Source organism: Cibotium barometz, chromosome 1, assembly GCF_041138505.1.
Source record: "Cibotium barometz isolate CiBa-2024 chromosome 1, ASM4113850v1, whole genome shotgun sequence".
NCBI lineage: Eukaryota > Viridiplantae > Streptophyta > Polypodiopsida > Cyatheales > Cibotiaceae > Cibotium > Cibotium barometz.
The window spans coordinates 18,389,915-18,411,909 of NC_141046.1; the positions used below are offsets into that span (position 1 = coordinate 18,389,915).

Sequence of the window (21,995 nt, forward strand, 5' to 3'; positions counted from 1 at the left end):
GGAGGGAGCTACTATAGCCTCTCATGTCAATTATTTTCGCAGTCTTATGGTTCAGCTTGCATCAGTGAAGTCCCCCATCTCCGAAGATATTGCTATTGCTGTGCTTCTCAAAAGCTTACCTGACACCTATGCTACTCTTGTCACTACCTTCAAGTATCACAATAATCCTACTCTTGAAGGTGTCATCAATGCTCTCCAAGAAGAGGAAAGAACAAAACAACAAAAGGTAACTGACATCTTGCTGTTCATTCCTATGATGAGGAATGGGCTTTCTGATTACTTCACTTTTTTTGTCTACCACTTTGACCACCGATGATGTAGGTCAAGGGGTTCTATGTCTTACTCATTATGCTTTTTGACCTCTCTCTTGTCCCTACCCAAGAGGCAAAGATTGCCCTTGAGGAGGGGATGTCTTCAAGGTCCATCTGTTTGTCTACAGTCAGTCTTCTGTCTATCTAGTCTTGTCTGTCTGTCTATCTGTTGTCTGTCTATCTGTCTATCAATCTGACTGTGTCTTGTTTTAGATCCATCTTGTCCCTACCCTTGTGGACCCATATGAGGATATCACTTGAGGAGGGGTGTCTCAGGATCTTTTGTCTCTCATGTCTTGTCTCTCAGTCTATCAGTCTTTATGTCTGTCTTCTAGTCTTGTCCTTTTGTCTTCCTCCTAGTGTCCACTTAAGGAGGGTGTTGGAAATAAGTGCACACTAGGTGTACTATTTCTCTAGTCTAGTTTCAGTTGAGTCTTTATGTCTAGTGCCACGTGGCACCTCTACATTTATCCCATAAGTCAGTCTACTCAATCTTGTACTCCTCACCTATATATTGTGGGTGTCACATCAATGAAAGTATCAATCTTGTGTCTTGTCTACACTCATCTCAAGGTAACTCTTTGTCTTTCATTTGTGTTCTTGTCTTCAAGGTCCATCTGTTTGTCTACAGTCAGTCTTCTGTCTATCTAGTCTTGTCTGTCTGTCTATCTGTTGTCTGTCTATCTGTCTATCAATCTGACTGTGTCTTGTTTTAGATCCATCTTGTCCCTACCCTTGTGGACCCATATGAGGATATCACTTGAGGAGGGGTGTCTCAGGATCTTTTGTCTCTCATGTCTTGTCTCTCAGTCTATCAGTCTTTATGTCTGTCTTCTAGTCTTGTCCTTTTGTCTTCCTCCTAGTGTCCACTTAAGGAGGGTGTTGGAAATAAGTGCACACGAGGTGTACTATTTCTCTAGTCTAGTTTCAGTTGAGTCTTTATGTCTTGAGTCTAGTGCCATGTGGCACCTCTACATTTATCCCATAAGTCAGTCTACTCAATCTTGTACTTCTCACCTATATATTGTGGGTGTCACATCAATGAAAGTATCAATCTTGTGTCTTGTCTACACTCATCTCAAGGTAACTCTTTGTCTTTCATTTGTGTTCTTGTTTCATTTCTAGTTTGCTCTTGCTTTCATATTTCTTACACCTCTGTCATCCGCCCCTCCCCCCCTCGCTTTCGGTCTTTTCCTCCCCACTCCGTGCTTCCCCCCGTCCGCTTCGCCCTCAACTCAGCTTCAGACTCTGATGGAGGCCCCTCCCGCCCCACCTCAGAGGGACTCTTTCGTAGCCCCCTCGCCCGCCCCTGACGATACCCCCATCAGGCTTTCTCTTTCGCCAAAAGAGGAAGCGAGCCTCGCCACAGAGGTGGAACGCCTCCAGGCACATTCCACCATCTGCCGTATAGTTGGCACCCGCCCCAACAGAGGGGAGATCCGGGATCTTCTCCAGGCCCGCCTTCTTGCAGATCTGGACAAGATCCTGGATGTTCAGTTACTGGGCCGCGGCCATTACCAGATTGAGTTTGAGACAGCCCAGAGCGTGGCCCAGGTCCTAGCCATGAGTCCCCTTGACATCAGGGGCGCTCGGGCCTTCTTCAGACATTGGCAGCATGGTTTCGACCCAGCAGCGGCCGAACAGGGAGAGCGCCTATTCCATGTCACAGTTTGCTTTCCTGGACTTCGTCGCGAGTACCTTCCGCTCCTCTCCAAGATAGGATCATTGATGGGCTCGGTGCTTGAGACTGGCCCCACAGCAGCTTCAGTGGTGGCTAGAGCAGCGAGCCTGCCTTCGGCCAGAGTTTTGGTTCCTGACATCTCCTCCCTTCCGAAGGTCATTCAGTTACCTAGGATGGGGGGGGGATGGATCGATCAAAGAGTGGAGTTTTCAGGGCTCCCGAACCAGTGTTTTATATGCAGGCAGGTCAGCCACCTGGCCAAAGCCTGCCCTCGCAGGAGACCCCGACCTTCACCGCAGCAGCAGACCTCTGATGGCCCGTCCACAGATGCGGCTCGGCAGGTAGCCTCCGGGACACCTGCTCAGCCCACAGAGACCTCTGATTGGCAGCCTGGACAGGGGCGCCGTAGAGGGAGACAGCCACAGCAGCATGCCCCGAGACTGACGCAACAGCAGACACAGCCTCAGCATCATTGGGTTCCAGTGAGGAACAGCTTTGCTCCCCTCCAGGAGGAGACCCCAGCGCAGACTGAGGATCAGGAGATGCCAGCGCCCCCCCCTTCACCTCCACCCCCCCCTCCCCCGTCCCCCCCTCCCGCCTCGCTTCCACCCTCGCCTCCTCCCGTTCCCGCTCCCGCATTTTCAGCATCTCCTTCCCCACCCCCTTCTCCCCCCCTCCTCCCCCTCCGCTCGCCTCAGCTCCCCGGGAGGCACTGGCAGTGCCCTGGCGCTCACCTGCAGTCCGCGGCGGGCACTGAGCACCGACCTTGCTCGTGTACCACAGAGGAGACCTACCATGCCGATTCGTGCTTCACGGATATCCTCTATCCACAGTCGGCTGAGTAGTCTCGACACTAGACAGTGCTCGGAGGCTTTCGACTACTCCTTTACACGCCTATTTGGAGCGGAGGGCCCCCATGAGCCAGCACCTATCAGAGTTCATGTGGTGATACTTCCGGCCCGAGGGGAGGAGGCACTTGATTCAGCGGTGGCCTTCTCCTTCCCTCTTTGTGGCACTAGCGACCGGGAGTGGACTCTGGATCTTGCTATTAGTATTTTGCAGACACAGGCAGTTGAGTTTTCTCACCATGTGAGCGATTTGGAGATTACAGACATGGTAGGCCGACTCTGGGAGTTGGCACATTTCTTTGAACCGGGAGTGAGGATGCCTCCAGGAATCGACACTTGGTGGTTCGCATAGTGGCAGACCTAGCGGGAGACCCTGGCTATGTATGCATACATGAGGATTCTTTCTCCGAGCGGGAGGCAGTCGCTATGGGACACAGCCACTAGCGCCTGGTCCGAGACTCTTGCAGCACATCGGGTGGGCAGATTCGTAGTCGCTCGGATGGGGATTACTCTCCATCCAAGCCGCTTGCGAAGGCCCGCCGTATGGCTAAGACAGCCTCCAACTCAGCAGGTCATCCATGAGGATCATCTCATGGAATGTACAGGGCCTTGGCGGTGCACACTATGTACGTTATCATGGTTGCTTGAGGCAGGAGCTTCAGAGATGCCTGGTTGGGGGCAATATTGATATTTTGATGATGCAGGAGCACGATTTGAGTGAGAGCAGGATTCGGAGATATAGTTCGGTGATGCCTGGTAGATGGGACAATTTTTGGTCTGCAGGTTTTGGCCCCTTGGGAGGGCAGGGAGGAGTATGTATGGTCATTGCGGATGCATGGCGGCATGCCATTGTGGATCGCGGGGTCATTGTGCCTGGTAGAGCGCAGTATGTTATTCTAAGGATGCACGATGAGCACATTGGTGTGCTCAATGTCTATGCGCCCAATCATGCTAGTGCCAGAGCAGAGTTGTGGACCCTTGTTACAGATGCATTGCCCGAGGCCGCACATTGGTGTGTTGGGGGAGACTTCAACATGCTTGAGGACCCGGCCGATAGGGTGGGAGGCAGTCATGTTACAGTGCACGGCACGGAGCTTGCAGCTTGGGAGCGATTTTGTATGACACTGCGGATCACTGATGCATGGCAGCATGAGGCTTTCTCCCGTTCTCAGAACAGTCTTAGTTTTTCTCGGTCGGATCGCCGGTAGGGAAAAACTAATTTATCACGGATTGATCGCTTCTATGTGGGCGACAGGGTCAGGGAGCGTGGTGGCTCCGTTGGCATTCTCGCTGGCACCTCTTTCTCAGACCATGCGCCAGTTATTTTGACTCTTGAGGAGAGGACACGGGAGACCAGCTTGCAGTTGAGGATCCCAAAGAGGATACTTACGGACCCCAGTCTTTTTGAGGACATTGAGAGGATATGGCAAGATAGCCAGAGCTCTGACCTGGATGCAGCAGGCCAGTGTGCCCAAGGGCTCATCGAGCTCAGCTCTTTTTTGCACGCTACAACCTTGACACGGCTAGGAGAGACACGAGAGCGGGAGCGTCGCTTGAGACGTAGCCTTGCTTCGCTCCAGCGCCTTCAGGAGCAGCAGCCCACATGTGACTGGGTGGCGTCCCACCTGAGCCAGGCACGTCAGGAGGTTCGAGAGGCAGAGGAGCAGAGACACGAGTTTTACTATCATCGCCAGGCCTCTCAGTGGACTCAGCTTGGTGATAGAGTGATTGGGGAGTTTTTTGAGATCACCAGACCCCGCCATGCTCGAGGAGGAGTACGCCAGCTTAGGAGGCAGGACGGATCGTAAGCCACTGAGCCCGAGGAGATTAGAGCTATTGCCACTGAGTTCTACAGAGACCTGCTTTCAGCGGAGCCAGCCACGGAGGCACGTGATGCTTGCAGATAGACAGTGTGAACCCATGTGCAGAGGAGGGTTGATCGTATGCGCACAGCTTTGGGTGCGCCCCTTTCAGAGGAAGAGTTTGCTGAGGCTTTGAGGGCCCTGCCGCGTCATAGTTGCCCTGGGGAGGACGGTTTGACGCCTGCTTTTTTTATGCGCTATTGGGACCTTTTGGGGCCAGGCCTCCGCAGGGGTTTTCAGCATGTTTTGGACACTGGGATGCCACAGAGTTTTTCAGAGGGCTTGATCTTTCTTATCCCCAAGGGGGAGGGAGTGTCAGATGATATTCGGCAGTGGAGGCCTATTACGATCCTCAATACTGTTTACAAGGTCCTAGCCAAGGCCTTGAGTTTGAGGATCCAGCCCTTGGGGATTTGATTCATGCTACCCAAACAGGCTTTTTCAAGGAGAACAGTATCCTTGACAACATCTTCACCTTCTGGGAGGCGACGGCCCGAGCTAGGTTTCTCGGCGAGGACTTGGTCGTTATGCTTCTCGATTTTGAGAAGGCATACGATAGAGTCAATTGGGGTTTTCTGGAGGGCACTATGCTTTGAGCTAGACTGGATTCGAGGAGTGGCGGCTCTATATTCCACAGCTCGTAGCCAGGTGTTGATGGCACGTGTTGATGGCAGGAGGACGGGGGCCGAGTTTTGAGCTGACCAGATCAGTCCGTCAGGGATGCCCTCTCGCCCCGTTCCTGTTTCTTTTCTTTGCAGAGGCTATGAGCATGTATCTGACGGCAGAGGAGGTTGGCTTGAGAGGACTCCAGCTTCCAGTCCGGGGTGAGGACTTGCTTGATTCTGAGTTTGCTAATGACACGGGATTGTTTTTGCATGGCAAGGAGGCCAATCTATAGAGGGCAAAGCAGTCTCTACAGGTTTTTGGTGTGGCTTCGGGAGCATTGATCAATTGGTGCAAGACAATGGCTTTTTGGATCAATAGCGCTCCCGCTCCGGCATGGAGCCCAGACCCGGGTTTTAGATGGATTCCTCCTGGCACAGCAGTGCGGTATCTGGGATGCCAAATTGGACTTGATTTGTCACCTGAGCAGCAGATCACCCCGCTTCTTCTGAGCATTTGGAAGAAGCTTCTATATTGGAGTACAGCTCGGCTTTCCTTGGCTGGGAGGGTGGTGGTGACAAATCAGGTGCTTTTAGCGACTATGTGGTATATCACGTCTTGCTGGATTTTCTCGAGCTCTTGCATCAGCCAGGTACAGAGGCTGATCAGGAACTTTCTTTGGTCAGGGCGGGATGGTCAGCCGGCCCGAGCAAAGGTTGCTTGGGCAGTTATTACTCTTTCGCTGGCCCAGGGGGGGGCTTGGGCATTATAGATCTAGCTGATCAGAGTAGAGCCTTGTTGGGGAAGCTTATAGTTCGGGGGCTGCTTCCAGGCGGTGAGCCTTGGAAGGAGCTTCTTTTCAGCGACTGCACGCTAGAGCTCCCCTTGGGCACCAGAGATACGGTGGATCTTCATAGAGATTAGGAGGACAGGCCTCAGTAGAGGATGGGAGGACAGATTTGCCTTGAGCATCCTGCGAGCTTGGGAGTTGCTCAGACCAAGGCTTTCTCAGAGACCTCCCACTTGTGATGAGGAGCAGGCCAGACAGCCGCTCATCTGGAGCCCTGCAGTATGCACAGAGCAAGGTCATATGCTGGGTTCTCGGCCTCGTCTAGCCTGGGGACCATTGGCGGCAAGCCTTGCACGCAGTTTTGGAGATTGGCAGGCCTTTTGCAGTCTCCCGGAGGAGCTCAGGCGGAGAGGCTGAGTCACTTCAGAGGGGGGCTGATTATGAGGGATGACATTCAGGAGGCACTCACTGACGAGTGGTTCACGCCTTTCGAGCCAGCGGCCCCACGGTGGATGGGAGCCTTTACACAGTTGGAGATCCTGATTGCTGTCAGAGCTTGCACTGAGGATGGTAGATGCCTCTACTATGAGATACAGGATGAGGGCAAACTTCAGAGAGTGGAGGCGGAGTCGCCTTTGGTTGCAGAGTGCATCTTTCAGAGGATACGGGTAGTGGCCGCCGCTTCTCGGAAGTGGCATATTGATCCAGACCCTGTAGATGTGGACTCTGATTGGCGCATATGGGCATATGTTGCGCGCCCCTTGGCCCCGCTCCAGTGGGACCCTGGCGAGTACGAGTGGCATGATCCTTATGCGTCCCCCGAGGCCACAGAGATCACCTTTTTCCAGTACACTGTTCGGTTGGGGAGGCATATTTTGACTGCGAGGAGGATGGTCTCTCCAACTGCATCGGAGCATTGGCGGCTACAGGGACTCTCACAGGAGTTCCTGAAGGATTTTTGGACCAGGCTCGGGGCTAGCAGACAGGCACGCACAATCTCGGCTTTCCAGTGGCTGGTTGCCCACAGGGGCTCTGCAGTTGGCACCTGGCTTGTCTACAGTGGCCTTCCGTCGGCCTGCGTCCGATGCGGCCACCCATTGGAGACACAACGACATTGCCTATGGGACTGTCCACAGGCGCAGCAGATTTGGTTGAGGATTCTGCGCATTTTGGCCCCCCTCTCTCCAGAGGGAATGTATACGTGGGGAGCCGCTGCTTGGTCGACTTCGTCAGGGCTAGCTATGGGATACGAGACAGAGCACGCCAGCCGGGAATCAGTTTCATTGGGGGCCAGCCTCGCCTTGTTCCTTCACCGGATTTCTCGATAGCCGGCTGGACACACGAGAGGGATTTACGATGGGAGCTCCTCAGCAGCCTCACCATATGGTTCACCTGGAGAGCCCGTTGTTTCAGGGCTTTTGAGGGGAGACTGGAGCCACCAGCAGAGACTGTTCGGGCTATCTGGCAGGAGCTGATTCACACCCTGCGAGGACAGTATGACAGCATCCGGGGCGACTCAGATCGAGCGATCTTGCGATGCCAGGCTTTCGACACCACTTGGCGGAGCGGCCCTTTCTATACTCTACACGCGGGTACCCCCCACAGGCACTACAGGCCACCTGTTTGGATTTTCCCCCCTCCTATTGTATGATAAAGCCTCTCAGTTTATTTGTAATTTTCTGCACCTAGGGAGAGTCTCCGTAGCTGCCTTGATTGGTCTCTACTCTGCCTTCTTATGAGCAGGAGAGGGTTTGTAGTCCATTGGGCTTTTTTATAACTAATGAAAGGATCTTTTCATGGAAAAAAAAAAGTCTCGTGACTTCAAAGCCGGAGACAAATCTGTGAAGTTTGACACATATCATGGGGAATATGATGCATCAAAGGCACTTGCTTTTAATGTCCAATTTGATATTGCTTTTAACGATAAGGATTTCACTCAAAGATCCATGATCCGGCATGTAAGCATGTTCATGAAAGCCACTGCTGCCCTTGGTGGCTCACGGAGCTCCTCTCACCGAATTCTCACCGAATCCTATTAGATCATGGGAAGAGTTCAAGGAGAGGTTCTATGCCCAATTCTTGCCTCCCAATGCATTGAATGAGATAACAAATAAGTGGGATTGGGTGAAGCAGAATGAGAGGGAAACAGTGAATTCATATGTGCAAAAGTTTTGGAAAGTGCTTTTGGAGGTGTCTCCATTTATGCATGTCACTGAGGTGGAAAGGAAGAGAAGGTTTCAATCAGGATTGCAACCCGTGTACAAAGCAGGACTACAAATGTATCCTGGTCACACCTTACACCAACTAATTGCAACCGCCACTGCCACCGAGCAATTGGAACTCAAGTTGAGTCAATCCAATAAGGCTAAACCCTCATTTCAAGGCAGAGAGAAGACTGTCCAAAACTTGCAAAATAATGGACAACCGCCTAAAAAGGATCAAAACCAAGACAAAAATGATCCAAAGGCTGAAAATAAGTCTACCAAGAAGCGTCCCTTCAAAGTGAGAGACTATGGTCTCACTTCGGAGCAGAAAAAGCAATATATGAGCGAGGAGAAATGCTTTACTTGTGGTAGCACCGAGTATATTGCAAATGCATGCCCAAACAAGAAGCGAGAATGCGAATACATCAAAGCCCAATGTGCACATGGCTCCACATGTGCAGGGCAACACTTGACGTGATAACAAAGACAGGGTTGTATGTAAAGCTTGGGGACAGCTTAAGGATCAGCCCCCTTTGTTCATGTTTGATGATTGTGCAATTGACAACTTCATATCTACACAGATGGCAGTTGCTTTGGGTTTTGAAGTGGAGGACATGGGTCCTCAAATTGAAGAAAGGACTCCCTTAGTTGGAAGAGAAGTGCAGGTTATGTCTATTATTGACAAGTTACGCATACACATTCAAGGCTATGTGCCTATGGATCATGAGAACTTTCTTGTGGTGCCTTTGAATGGTTGTGATGTATTACTTAGAAAGCCTTGGCATACACGCATTGATCCGTGCAAGGCTTACAATACTAACAAGATCACCTTCATACATAAAGGCCGAGAGCATGTGATTGATGCTGGTGAAGAGGGTGATACCATTCCCCTTGTATCTCATGTATAAATTAAGAAAGAAATGAAAAAGAGTGTTTTTGCGTACTTGATTTTTGTACGGAATCATGTTAAAGAAAATAATGTGCATGTAAACACTCTTAGTAATGATAGGCTGAAATTCTTGCAAGAGTACAATGATTGTTTTGCTAATGAGTTACCAAATGAATTGCCCCCCGTACGACCGAAAGATCATCGTATTGATCTTGTGCCAGGTAGCTCACCTTGAGAAGAGTTTGGTTCAACCAAGCTCTTCTCCATATTGTTCACCCATCCTCTTGGTTCAAAAGAAGGATGGATCTTTTCGTATCTGTGTGGATTATAGAGCTTTGAATAAGCTCACCATCAAGAATCGGTTTCTGATTCCACGCATAGACGACATCCTTGACAAGTTGGATGAATCTGCATGCTTTAGCCGAATTGATCTCAAGAGTGGGTATCATCAAGTGCGTGTGGTGCCTGAGGAAGTACATAAAACTGCTTTCAGGACAGCATTTGGGCTTTATGAGTACTTGTTATGCCTTTTGGTCTTTTTTTTTCTTTTTCTTTTTCTTTTTTTCCAGAAAGATACTTCTATTAAGTATGAGAAAAACATACAACAATCACAGCTATAAGCCGGAAAAGAATAGAATCACCCCAATCTGTAAGGCGATTTTAACCACTCAGGAGCATCATGATGCCCTGTAAGACCTGTGGTACTAAAGGAAAAGAAGATGCCATGGTCCCATTCCCACATAAATATCACACGCTTCGCCTGCGCAGAACGAGAGGGCCCCTGAATGCGAGCCCAAGTAGCCATACGAGTGTGGATGATATCACCCCATATAGTACTAATGCACTCAGACCCAAAAATCTGGACACCCTCAATAACCTCCGTGCATCTAGCTCTCCAGATCTACCATGCTGTAATACTGGCAATAATCTCCCGCTTGGTGTCAATCCTCTGTCTAGGGGGTGTATAATCAAAGACTGGCAATAATCTCCCAACTGGTGTCAATCCTCTGTCTAGGGGGTGTATAATCAGAGTGAGGAACATCCTACAATAAACCATGCTGGGCAATACCTCTACGAATTAAAATAGCAGAATCTGTACCACTGCCCTCATGAAAAAAGCTGCGGACTGGACTCGAAGAGCCAAGCAACTGCCCCCCAAGTCACATGCATGGCTCGGCCACTCAATTTGCCCATAAGTTGGGCTACAGGACCCCAAATCTGTTGTGCACTGCTGCATCCCCAAAGATAATGTTGTACGGTCTCAGAATCTACCCCACATCTAGGTCAGGAAGGTGCTACACCAAAAACTGATCTCCACCACTGATTGGTGGGGAGACCACCATGTAAGAATAACCAAAAGAAATGAGAGATCTCGCTCCTTCTGTATGAGTGCCAAAGTCTATGCCAATATTTGCGCTGTATCACTGGAGAAATATCATAGCTCTCCCAATGCGGCCTGAGAGTAGGGATCCTATGCATCTGTCAAGTGAGGAGAAGCCTGGCATTCCGAACAGTGAAACTGAAAAAAGGAAGGCTTTTCAAAGGATCGAAGGAATCAATCCACTCCCACTGTCGTGGATCCCACTGAAGATATCTCATAGGACTGCCACCATATAGCCACAAACACCAAGAGCCATGAGTCACTATCTGAGGAGAAGGGTCAATGAACCAGTGCTTCCCCGAGCGACCAACTATCCTCACTAGACTAAGCCTAGTATCTGGGATGATCTCCTCCATACTACATCTCCTCAATTTCCCACGAGGCATGATAGAATAAATGAGGCAGTCTGTATCCTCCTGGCCCGGGAGAGCAATGACCTGCAGAGGTATGCCTATCCTCAAAAAAACTCCCAATCAACTCGGATCATAGTCTCCGTGAAAGGTCCCAGAAAGCCACTCATGCGGAATAGCTGCATCAATCTGATCAATACGAATGCGAGAGCCCCTAAGATGCTAAGTGGATGCAACTCTCCGATCCTCTTGAAGACTCTTAAAGGTCTTCCAAGCAAGAACTGTGTATGGGCATCTCTCCCATCCTGACCATATCATATAACGAGATGCACCAAGTGGCCGACGAGCCTCATCCCTAATGAACTCGTTCCACATAATAGGTTGTCGGTCAACCTCGTCCAAAGACCTAGGAAGCCTTTGTTGCAAAAAATATCTCATGCTTCTCCATGCTCTGACAATGGCTGCAATAAGAGGAGAAGATGGTGCCCTAATATCAGCTTCTGTGAACAAAAAACATGTGCTGGGCATCCAGTCTCTCCCGACCCTGGGTGTACATCCGGAGATCTGAGACAAGAAAAAATCCTTCCAAGGCTCAGTGCCTGGTGGGAAACCTCTGACCACAAGTTTGCAAAGCAACGCCCTGCACTGAACATCCGGATCGATAATATTCAATCCCCCCTCTCTTTCGGGCTGAATAACTGTGAGCCAAGCTACCCTGGCACGAGTGTCTGAGGTGCCATCCAAGCCCGACCAGAGAAAATTGCGGATCAATCTCTGCAATTGGCCAATGCACGCACGAGAGAAGCACCAACAAGAGGCAATAAACCAAGCTGAGGCAAGCAAAACCTAATTAGCCAACGAAAGCTCTACTGATCCAAGTAAAACCAAGCTCTGCACCCCAATCAACTCTCGGTGAATCACTAACCCAAAAACCAACAGATCTGTGCCAATTAATGAGTGCCCCTGTGCTGCCAAATAGAACTCCTCTAGTGCTACCCAGAAGGAACATAAGCATATACGTGAAGCCTCCAAAAATAGGGCTGTGTCATCAGTTAACTCAGAGTCAACCAACTCCTCTTGACTACGAAGAGGCAACCTCAATCCCGAAATACCAGCAGTGGAGCGGAGAAAGATGCTCATGGCCTCTCCAACTATGATATATAATAATGGGGCTAATGGGCAGCCCTGTCGTACTGAGCGAGAAATCTGAAACCGTTCTCCTCTATCACCGAACTCTACTGTGGGCATCACGATACATGCATGAAACTCCCTTGATCCATCTCTAAGAGAAGCCCATATGACTAAGAGTACCCTCAAGGAAGTCCAAATCCACTCTATCATAGGCCTTCTCAAAATCCAAGAGCAAAATGGCTAAGGGCTGATTGCTCGCTTTAGCCCAATCGACGGCAAAAGAGAAAATGTTATCAAAGATGCTCCTACCGTGTAAGAATCCATTCTGAGTATCATCCATAACATCCTCCAAAATTGGCTGCAACCTGATGCTCACTACCTTAGCAAGAATCTTATAGGCAGTCCCAAGTAAGGTGATAGGTCTCCACTCACCAATCAATGTCTTATCCCCGCTCTTAGGAATAAGATAAATAAGCCCCTCAGTGAGATAAGAAGGCATAGAACCTGTGTCCCACATCTCCTGCAGAGCCGATGTGATCTCAGCCCCGATCCTATGCCAAAAAGTAATGAAAAAAACAGGGGAGAGGCCATCCTCCCCTGGACACTTACCATGCATGAAGAGCATGACTAAACTCCTGCATAGAGAAAGGGGCATCCACAGCAGCACGCATCTCCTCAGTGATCAAATGTGGCAATGCATTCCAAACCTTCCTCTGTGCCCTGTGTCTCAAATCAGAATGCGGCTCAGCACTAAAAGGCTGGCAATAGAAATCCGTGGCAATCTGTCTAACCATAAGAGGATTTGAGATTAGAGCTATTGCCACTGAGTTCTACAGAGACCTGCTTTCAGCGGAGCCAGCCACGGAGGCACGTGATGCTTGCAGACAGACTGTGTGGACCCATGTGCAGAGGAGGGTCACAGATCGTATGCGCACAGCTTTGGGTGCGCCCCTTTCAGAGGATGAGCTTGTTGAGGCTTTGAGGGCCCTCCCGCGTCATAGTTGCCCTGGGGAGGACGGTTTGACGCCTGCCATTTATCCCCAAGGGCTTGATCTTTCTTATCCCCAAGGGGGAGGGAGTGTCAAATGATATTCGGCAGTGGAGGCCTATTACGATCCTCAATACTGTTTACAAGGTCCTAGCCAAGGCCTTGAGTTTGAGGATCCAGCCCTTCCTTGGGGATTTGATTCATGCTACCCAAACAGGCTTTGTCAAGGAGCGCAGTATCCTTGACAACATCCTCACCTTTTGGGAGGCGACGGCCCGAGCTAGGTTTCTCGGCAAGGACTTGGTCGTTATGCTTCTCGATTTTGAGAAGGCATACGATAGAGTCGATTGGGGTTTTCTGGAGGGCACTATGCTTCGCCTGGGTTTTGAGCCAGACTGGATTCGAGGAGTGGCGGCTCTATATTCCACAGCTCGTAGCCAGGTGTTGATGGCAGGAGGACGGGGGCCGAGTTTTGAGCTGACTAGATCAGTCCGTCAGGGATGCCCTCTTGCTCCGTTCCTTTTTCTTTTCTTTGCAGAGGCTATGAGCATGTATCTGACAGCAGAGGAGGTTGGCTTGAGAGGACTCCAGCTTCCAGTCCGGGGTGAGGACTTGCTTGATTCTGAGTTTGCTAATGACACGGGATTGTTTTTGCATGGCAAGGAGGCCAATCTACAAAGGGCAGAGCAGTCTCTACAGGATTTTGGTGTGGCTTCGGGAGCATTGATCAATTGGCGCAAGACAGTGGCTTTTTGGATCAATAGCGCTCCCGCTCCAGCATGGAGCCCAAACCCGGGTTTTAGATGGATTCCTCCTGGCACAGCAGTGCGGTATCTGGGATGCCAGATTGGACTTGATTTGTCACCTGAGCAGCAGATCGCCCCGCTTCTTCTGAGCATTCGGAAGAAGCTTCTATATTGGAGTACAGCTCGGCTTTCCTTGGCTGGGAGGGTGGTGGTGAAAAATCAGGTGCTTTTAGTGACTATGTGGTATATCACGTCTTGCTGGATTTTCTCGAGCTTTTGCATCAAGGCGGGATGGTCAGCCGGCCCGAGCAAAGGTTGCTTGGGCAGTTATTACTCTTCCGCTGGCCCAGGGGGGCTTGGGCATTATAGATCCAGCTGATCAAAGTAGAGCCTTGTTGGGGAAGCTTATTGTTCGGGGGCTGCTTCCAGGCGCTGAGCCTTGGAAGGAGCTTCTTTTTCAGCGGCTACAGGCTAGAGCTCCCCCAGCAGGGGGCACCAGAGATACGGTGGATCTTCATAGAGATGAGGAGGACAGGCCTCAGTACAGGATGGGAGGACAGATTTGCCTTGAGCATCCTGTGAGCTTGGGAGTTGCTGAGACCAAGGCTTTCTCAGAGACCTCCCACTTGGAATGAGGAGTGGGCCAGACAGCCGCTCATCTGGAGCCCCGCGGTACGCACAGAGCAGGGTCATATGCTGGGTTCTCGGCCTCGTCTAGCCTGGGGACCATTGGCGGCAAGCCTTGCACGCAGTTTTGGAGATTGGCAGGCCTTTTGCAGTCTCCCGGAGGAGATCCAGGCGGAGAGGCTGAGTCACTTCAGAGGGGGGGCTGATTATGAGGGATGACATTCAGGAGGCACTCACTGACGAGTGGTTCACGCCTTTCGAGCCAGCGGCCCCACGGTGGATGGGAGCCTTTACACAGTTGGAGATCCTGATTGCTGTCAGAGCTTGCACTGAGGATGGTAGATGCCTCTATGAGATACAAGATGAGGGCAGACTTCAGAGAGTGGAGGCGGAGTTGCCTTTGGTTGCAGAGTGCATCTTTCAGAGGATACGGGTAGTGGCCGCCGCTTCTCGGAAGTGGCATATTGATCCAGACCGTGCAGATGTGGACTCTGATTGGTGCATATGGGCATATGTTGCGCGCCCCTTGGCCCGGCTCCAGTGGGACCCTGGCGACTACGAGTGGCATGATCCTTATGCGTCCCCCGAGGCCACAGAGGTCACCTTTTTCCAATACACTGTTCGGTTGGGGAGGCATATTTTGACTGCGAGGAGGATGGTCTCTCCAGCTACATCGGAGCATTGGCGGCTACAAGGACTCTCACAGGAGTTCGTGGAGGATTTTTGGACCAGGCTCTGGGCTAGCAGACAAGCACGCAAGATCTCGGCTTTCCAGTGGCTGGTTGCCCACAGGGGCTGTGCAGTTGGCACCTGGCTTGTCTACAGTGGCCTTCCGCCGGCCTGCGTCCGATGCAGCCACCCATTGGAGACACAGCGACATTGCCTATGGGACTGTCCACAGGCGCAACAGATTTGGCTGAGGATTCTGCGCATTTTGGCCCCCCTCTCTCGAGAGGGAATGTATACGTGGGAAGCCGCTGCTTGGTCGACTTCGGCAGGGCTAGCTATGGGATACGAGACGGAGCAGGCCAGCCACGCCATCAGATTCATTAGGGGCCAGCCTCGCCTTGTTCCTTCACCGGATTTCTCGACAGTCGACTGGACACAGGAGAGGGATTTACGATGGGAGCTCCTCAGCAGCCTCACCATATGGTTCACCTGGAGAGCCCGTTGTTTCAGGGCTTTTGAGGGGAGACTGGAGCCACCAGCAGAGACTGTTCGGGCTATCTGGCAAGAGTTGATTCACACCCTGCGAGGACAGTATGACCGCATCCGGGGCGACTCGGATCGAGCGATCTTGCGACGCCAGGCTTTCCACACCACTTGGCGCAGCGGCCCTTTCTATACTCTACACGCGGGTACCCCCCGCTGGCACTACAGACCACCAGTTTGGATTTTTTCCCCTCCTATTGTATGATATAGCCTCTCAGTTTATTTGTACTTTTATGCATCTAGGGAGAGTCTCCCTAGCTGCCTTGATTGGTCTCTGCTCTGCCTTCTTATGAGCAGGAGAGGGTTTGTAGTCCATTGGGCTTTTTTATAACTAATGAAAGGATCTTTTCATGGAAAAAAGGAAGGAAAAAAAAAACCATAAGAGGATCTAAGTGAAGAGTGCCGTGTGAATCCTGCAACTACCTGACACTATCTCTGGCATGAGATGGGCCATGAGAAGCAAAGAAATGTTTGTTACATCTGCCACCCATCTATGTCCAAAAGGATTCCTGGGCATGGAAACGATATTCCGCGCGCTGCTCAAGAGAGTGATGAAGTTCTGCTCTAATAGTACATAAAGAATCTGCAACCCATTGAGCATGAGGATGTTTCTCGTGCTCTATCTGCAAGGCAGCAAATCTACGTCTAATAGCCCTGTTTTAAGTCCAAGGCCTCTTGCCTCTTAGACAGGGCACATGTGTGATAAAAGTCACTAATATCACAGAGAGCAGAGGCTAGGCTTTGAGAGGCCTACAAGAAGTCATGAGATCTCCAAATATCAAGCATACGACACGATAGCTCTACATCTAAAAACAAATGATCAGGGATGCATACATGGGGTGCTGATCCATGGCAATTCGGATCTCTAATACATAAAACCACTGGGCAATGATCCGATTTGGAGGTGCCTGTAGCAATCAAAGTATGTCCACCTATGTCAAGCACCCAATCATCCACATAAAATCTGTCTAACCGTGCATAGATACATCCTACACCTCTTCTCGTGTTAGACCATGAATAAAGAAGAGTGGATGGACTCCTCAAAATGTCATCCTCATGCCAACAATCTCTACCATAAATGGAGAGTATAAACCTCTCCCAAGACGCTCTTTCAAGAGGATGCACCAAGCCCTCATGTCCACCTCTTTTATCCATTGGCATCTCAACCACGTTAAAATCCCCACCAATAATCCAATGGTCGGCAAGCGGCATCAATGTAGTGAGAGATTCCAAAAGGCAATCCTCTCACCTCTATGGTTAGGAGCATAGAGGTTGAGAATACCAATGCGTGTAGAACCCTGCATAAGAAGGATCCACTGCGCTCTCGCACAAGCAAAATGACACCATGTCCAATGATGCAAGGCAAGATCAAAGCTGAAACAGAGATACAAACACCACCCTTGGTACCAACAACCCGGTGACCAAAAGGTGTCCCGAGAGAAGCTTGCTTGATCTCCCACACTGACTAACATGCAGTTTATGCTCTTGCAAGAGCAATATATCCATAGGTCCACCTCTGACTGCACAATAAAGCTGGGTTTTTACAATTTGTTTCCGCCGACGCGGAAAAAAACCCCCAAGACCCTGAATGTTCCACGAGACAATCCTCATAAGGACTTAGAGTAGGAAGGACCAAATCCCGTGGTCGACGAAGGACCTCCTTTAGAGGCAGAAGTACGTCTCGCATAGGTAAGGGAGGAAAAATCTGACGATGTAAACCTTACTTCTCTCTCCCACTCCGGGGAAAATCGAGGGCTAGACCTCAGAACTGGAGAGGTACCATGACAATGCGAATGCGCAACATCATCCTCAAGGGTACAATCATCCTGTAACTGTAATGCAGCATCCTCCTGTGAGGAATCCAGATCATGTGCCTGCACGGCCTCATCCTCCAAAGAAGGATCAACATCCTGTGAGGCAAGAGCTGCATAGGAGTTAGGGTGCTCCAAAGGGGGTGTGGGTGAAGGGGCAGGTACGGCGGTCCGAGGGTGCCTGCCATCCCTAACCACAACCCAACGCTGCGTGGTCTATTGTGGCAAAGGAGCAGCTGGAGTCTCGGTATCTGTAGAAGGCCTCTGATGGGCAGGACCACGCCGCCTCCTAGCATGGCCCCTGGATCTGGGACAATCTCTAGCAATGTGACCCTGTCTCGATGACAAATCCGACACTGGTCAGGTCTGCCTGCAATCTCCATCCTCTGGCGGAAATGAGATCCGTCAGGTCTCTGAAGCATAACATGATCATCAGTAATCGAGGGATCAGGAACAAGCACAAGGACCCAGGCCCTCTGGAAGGCTAGATGCACCGACGCTATTGAGGGTACTCCCATTCTTGTTTCTCAGTGTCTTTGCAAGATTTGGAGTGATATTATTCACACCATCATGGCTACCTGGGCCAGAATCCAGGGATCTTCGAGGGCTGCGGAGAGGAAGCGCGGCCAGTTTATGAGAGAGTGAGACATTGGTATCTTTTTCACGTCCTCTCATTCGGGAGCCTATTGGCAACACAAGGCTCCTGATTGGTTGAGATCTCCACCTTTCTTGGTGTGAAATCTCCATTTTGTAAAAAAAATTCATACTTAATAGAAGTCTCCTTTCTTTTTTTTAAAAAAAAGCCACCTCATGGTTCTCTTCTTGAGGTGCATCAAGAAGCAAGGTATCCTGAAGCATCCGACCAGCCTCCTTCCCTCCATATTCACCTCCGATCAATCTTTTAGCTTGATCTTAAGGCTCTGGTTCTGGCCCTCCACACTCAAACTTCTCTGCATCTTCGGTTGAGACATATGTGTCTCTACAAAATTCATATCTATAATTTCCTGACCCATTTCCACTACTCAACACCGAAAATTAATGCTTTCCACTACCCATTTGTTGAGATATGTGTGTCTCTACAAAATTCATATCTATAATTTCCTGACCCATTTCCACTACTCAACACCGAAAATTAATGCTTCCACCAGAAGAAGAAGAAGAGTTATGTTTCAACCCTTCAAACAAAGAGGAGAAGATCCATTGCCCGGATAGAAAATCTATCTGCACGAATGGCTCTGAAAGGGGGATAAAACCGTAGCTCCTGCTGTTGGAACCGCTTCAGGCTCACCCATAGAGGGCAAACACAAACACTGTGCTGCATGCTATAAACTGTGCGCGGCCGCAATCACGAATTTTCCACTACCCGGATGGAAAATCTATATGCACGAATGGCTCCGAAAGGGGGGTAAAACACTAGCTCAACTAATGAAACCGCTTCTCTCTCACCTACTGAGAAATTAGGGCAAACACAAGCACTCTGCAGGCTGAAAATCTGTGCTCGCCTCTCCCAACAACAACACACCTCTTCTCACCTCTCAATCTAACTCACCCTTATGCTACTTTTCTCCTACTTTGTTTACTCTCTCTCTCTCTCTCTCTCTCTCTCTCTCTCTCTCTCTCTACCACTGCCTGTTCCGTGAAGGCTTTGGACCTTTGCGTCGGATCATGGACTTTGAGGACCAAAGGTGCTTAGGGCTCTTCATACTTGAGCTTAGACGCCACAGAGACAGCCTATTGAGGGACAGGAGGGCAATGGGACCAGAGCCGCCTAGACAGAAAGCCCTCACAAATTTTTCAGAGCCAGCACTGTAACCCCACGAGCCTCTACTCCCCCATCTACAGGCCTACCTGGCAGACCACTCTCTAGAGGAGTCACCCTGGACAAAGCCATTGCCATCTGTAGAGCGAGACGCCCATGACCACGAGGATTGCGTCCACGACTCCCTCACCATCGGCAGATTCGAGCCATCATTGCCCGCCACCGGAGGAGATTACCGCGAAGATTTAGCGGTTCAGCTTTCAGCTTTTAGCTCTCTTAGGATGTTACTATTTTCATTGTTTCTTTCAGATTTGTTATGATGAGACATCATCATCATCAGTTGTACCTTGTTTTGGTCTCATGGGCCATTTCGGCCTTTAGGAGACGTTAATATATCTTTCTTTCTTTCAACCGACTAGGCAGTGCACATGGACAATACTAGAGCCACCCCGGTCCCTCTGTCTTTCCGGTGCCGCTCTAGAGAGAGCACTTAGTTGCAGTGAGCTTGAGGGCAGAAGCCTACTAGGCCGAGGTGACCCTCCACACAACAACTCCAAATCTCTCTCTCTCTCTCTCTCTCTCTCTCTCAACAAACTAGGCAGTGCACATAGACAGTACCAGAGCCACATAGGTCACTCCGTCCCTGGTGTGCCACTCTAGAGAGAGCACTCAGTTGCTGCAAGCTCGAGGGCTGATGCCTACTAGGCCAAGGCGACCCTCAAAAACGCAACTCAAAATCGGCACCACCACAAATGGTGGATGTAAAGACCTTTAATGAGGTTCTTACACATTGACGGCTCCTCCCCTCTTAAGAAAAAAAACGTGTGCCCGGGAGCTTTTTTTTTCCCCCAGGTCTGTAATACCAGGGTAGGGCTACCTGAGCCTTGTAACATGGTCCCACACATGATGGTTTGATATGTATAGGTAGGTAGGCAGTTTGCTTTCTTTTTTCCAAGATACGCTACTTCATGGATTCATTGCGACACTTTGTCTCAGAAGCCTTATGGTGTTTTGTAGACGTTGCTATAACTCCCCCTCTGGTGTTGTGTGTGTGTGTTTTAGGGAGAGGCAGGGATTTTGGACTTCGTCTCAAAATTATGAAAAACCGTTACTTTTTCTGGGGCGCTTGATTGTGCAAATACATACAGCTGAGGTCGAGGTTGAATCCATGCTGCTTGTAGCGGCGCTTCTTCTTGGAGACGATTTTCCTGGCGATGGACTTCACGCTTTCCAGGGGCGACATCTCCAGCCACGGGGTAGCTATTTGCTCTTTCTTTTGATCTGGGAGGGATCACGCAGAAGCAAGTTGATGATCGATCGCAACAAATGCATCACCGCAATTTATCTTGGCATCTCGGAAGCACGCATCCATCATTCACCATCCATGTATCATATATCATTAACGTCCTTCAATGTTTACATGATGTGTGTCTCTGTATGTGAGTGTGTGTGTGTGTGTGAGAGAGAGAGAGAGAGAGAGAGTTGTGTTTGTGTGTGTGTGTGTGTGAGAGAGAGAGAGAGAGAGAGAGAGTTGTGTTTGTGTGTGTGTGTGAGAGAGAGAGAGAGTGAGTGTGTTGTGTTGTGTTTGTGTGTGTGTGTGTGAGAGAGAGAGAGAGTGAGTGTGTTGTGTTTTCATGTTTCATCCTATAAATCATCACCGTTTTACTACCACTGGTTTGAACAAGCACGTGAATAAATCAAATAAATTCAATGATTCAAGAACAAATTACGATGACTTCAAGCCAGAAATTCGTCAAAGATAATTATTCCATGGTAGTATCCACCATGAAGCCTCACAAAGGACATCATGAGGTATGAGATGAAGTGATTATTCATGCCACAAGTATCGAAGCTATATCCCACTAACAATCATCATAAACTTCATAAATCTTAAGAGGAAGGACTCCTACCCACAAAATGTCACATCTACAAACCCATATGAGTCGAAATTTTTTTATAGATAGTTGGTATATCCAATTGGTAATTAAAGGCCCTCACAGTGATAGTGACTACACACAATCATATGCAAAAGTCTCAATGACCATACAAATGACAACATCATGTCTTTGTAGTATCGAGGAGGCTAGATAAGACCTTTAACAACCTCATTATTAAAAGAAAACATAATAACGGAAGAAGAATCTTCACAATACAAAGCATTGAATTACAGAAAGAAGTAGAGAGTAAACAATATTACTACTTGCAAACTTTGATTACAAAATGATGGTTGTCTACCCACCCATGTGCTCTCGGTAAGGAGCTTTGATAGTGATCTTGAAAAACTCTAGACGGAGGATGTCTTGCTTACAAGAGCACTTGAACACAATGAACTTGATTATGAACAAAGGCTGCTATCCCTCTTAATCCTACCAAAGAGGTGTGCAATCGTAGACCAAACCCTCTGTGCTTCCCTACATTCCCATAAACAATGGTAAACTGAGTTTGAAACTCCTGCATATCTAGGGCGTGCTAGGCAAGCACTAGTAACAGACCTCCACTGATTGGTGGCCAGACCACCATGAAGAGAAACCCAAAAAAAGGAGGAAATCTGTGGGCTTCCTATAAGAATGCCACAATCTCCACCAAAATACCCTCTAAATGTCAGTTGAAATGCCGTAAGATTTCCAATGGGGTCTAAGAGTAGGGACACTCTGAATGTGTCCAAAGATAAGATGTCTGGCATTCCGCACGGTATAACTAAAAAAAGGCATGCTTTTCAAAGGGTTACAAGCATCCTTCCACTCCCACTCACCGGGGTCCCAATGCAAATGTCTGATAGGGCAGCCACCGTACAACCAAAGG

General features: G+C 49.6%; 1 protein-coding gene across 13 annotated transcripts in view; it reads right to left on the reverse strand.

Annotated features, from left to right (window-relative positions):
• Positions 1-20,627, reverse strand: part of LOC147641680 (uncharacterized) — a 131,985-nt gene extending 111,358 nt beyond the window's left edge. For 6 of the 13 annotated variants that reach the window (XR_015265889.1, XR_015265888.1, XR_015265887.1 and 3 more), the window contains exon 1: positions 20,340-20,627. Coding sequence is in view for 8 of the 13 variants with exons in the window: in XM_086798346.1 (XP_086654472.1) it covers positions 20,340-20,436 (97 nt within the window). In the remaining 5 variants the exon portion in view is untranslated. The remainder of the gene's footprint in view (positions 1-20,339) is intronic. The other 7 variants (XM_086798358.1, XM_086798331.1, XM_086798372.1 and 4 more) reach the window with 5 other exon arrangements.
• Positions 20,628-21,995: the final 1,368 nt, after the last annotated feature.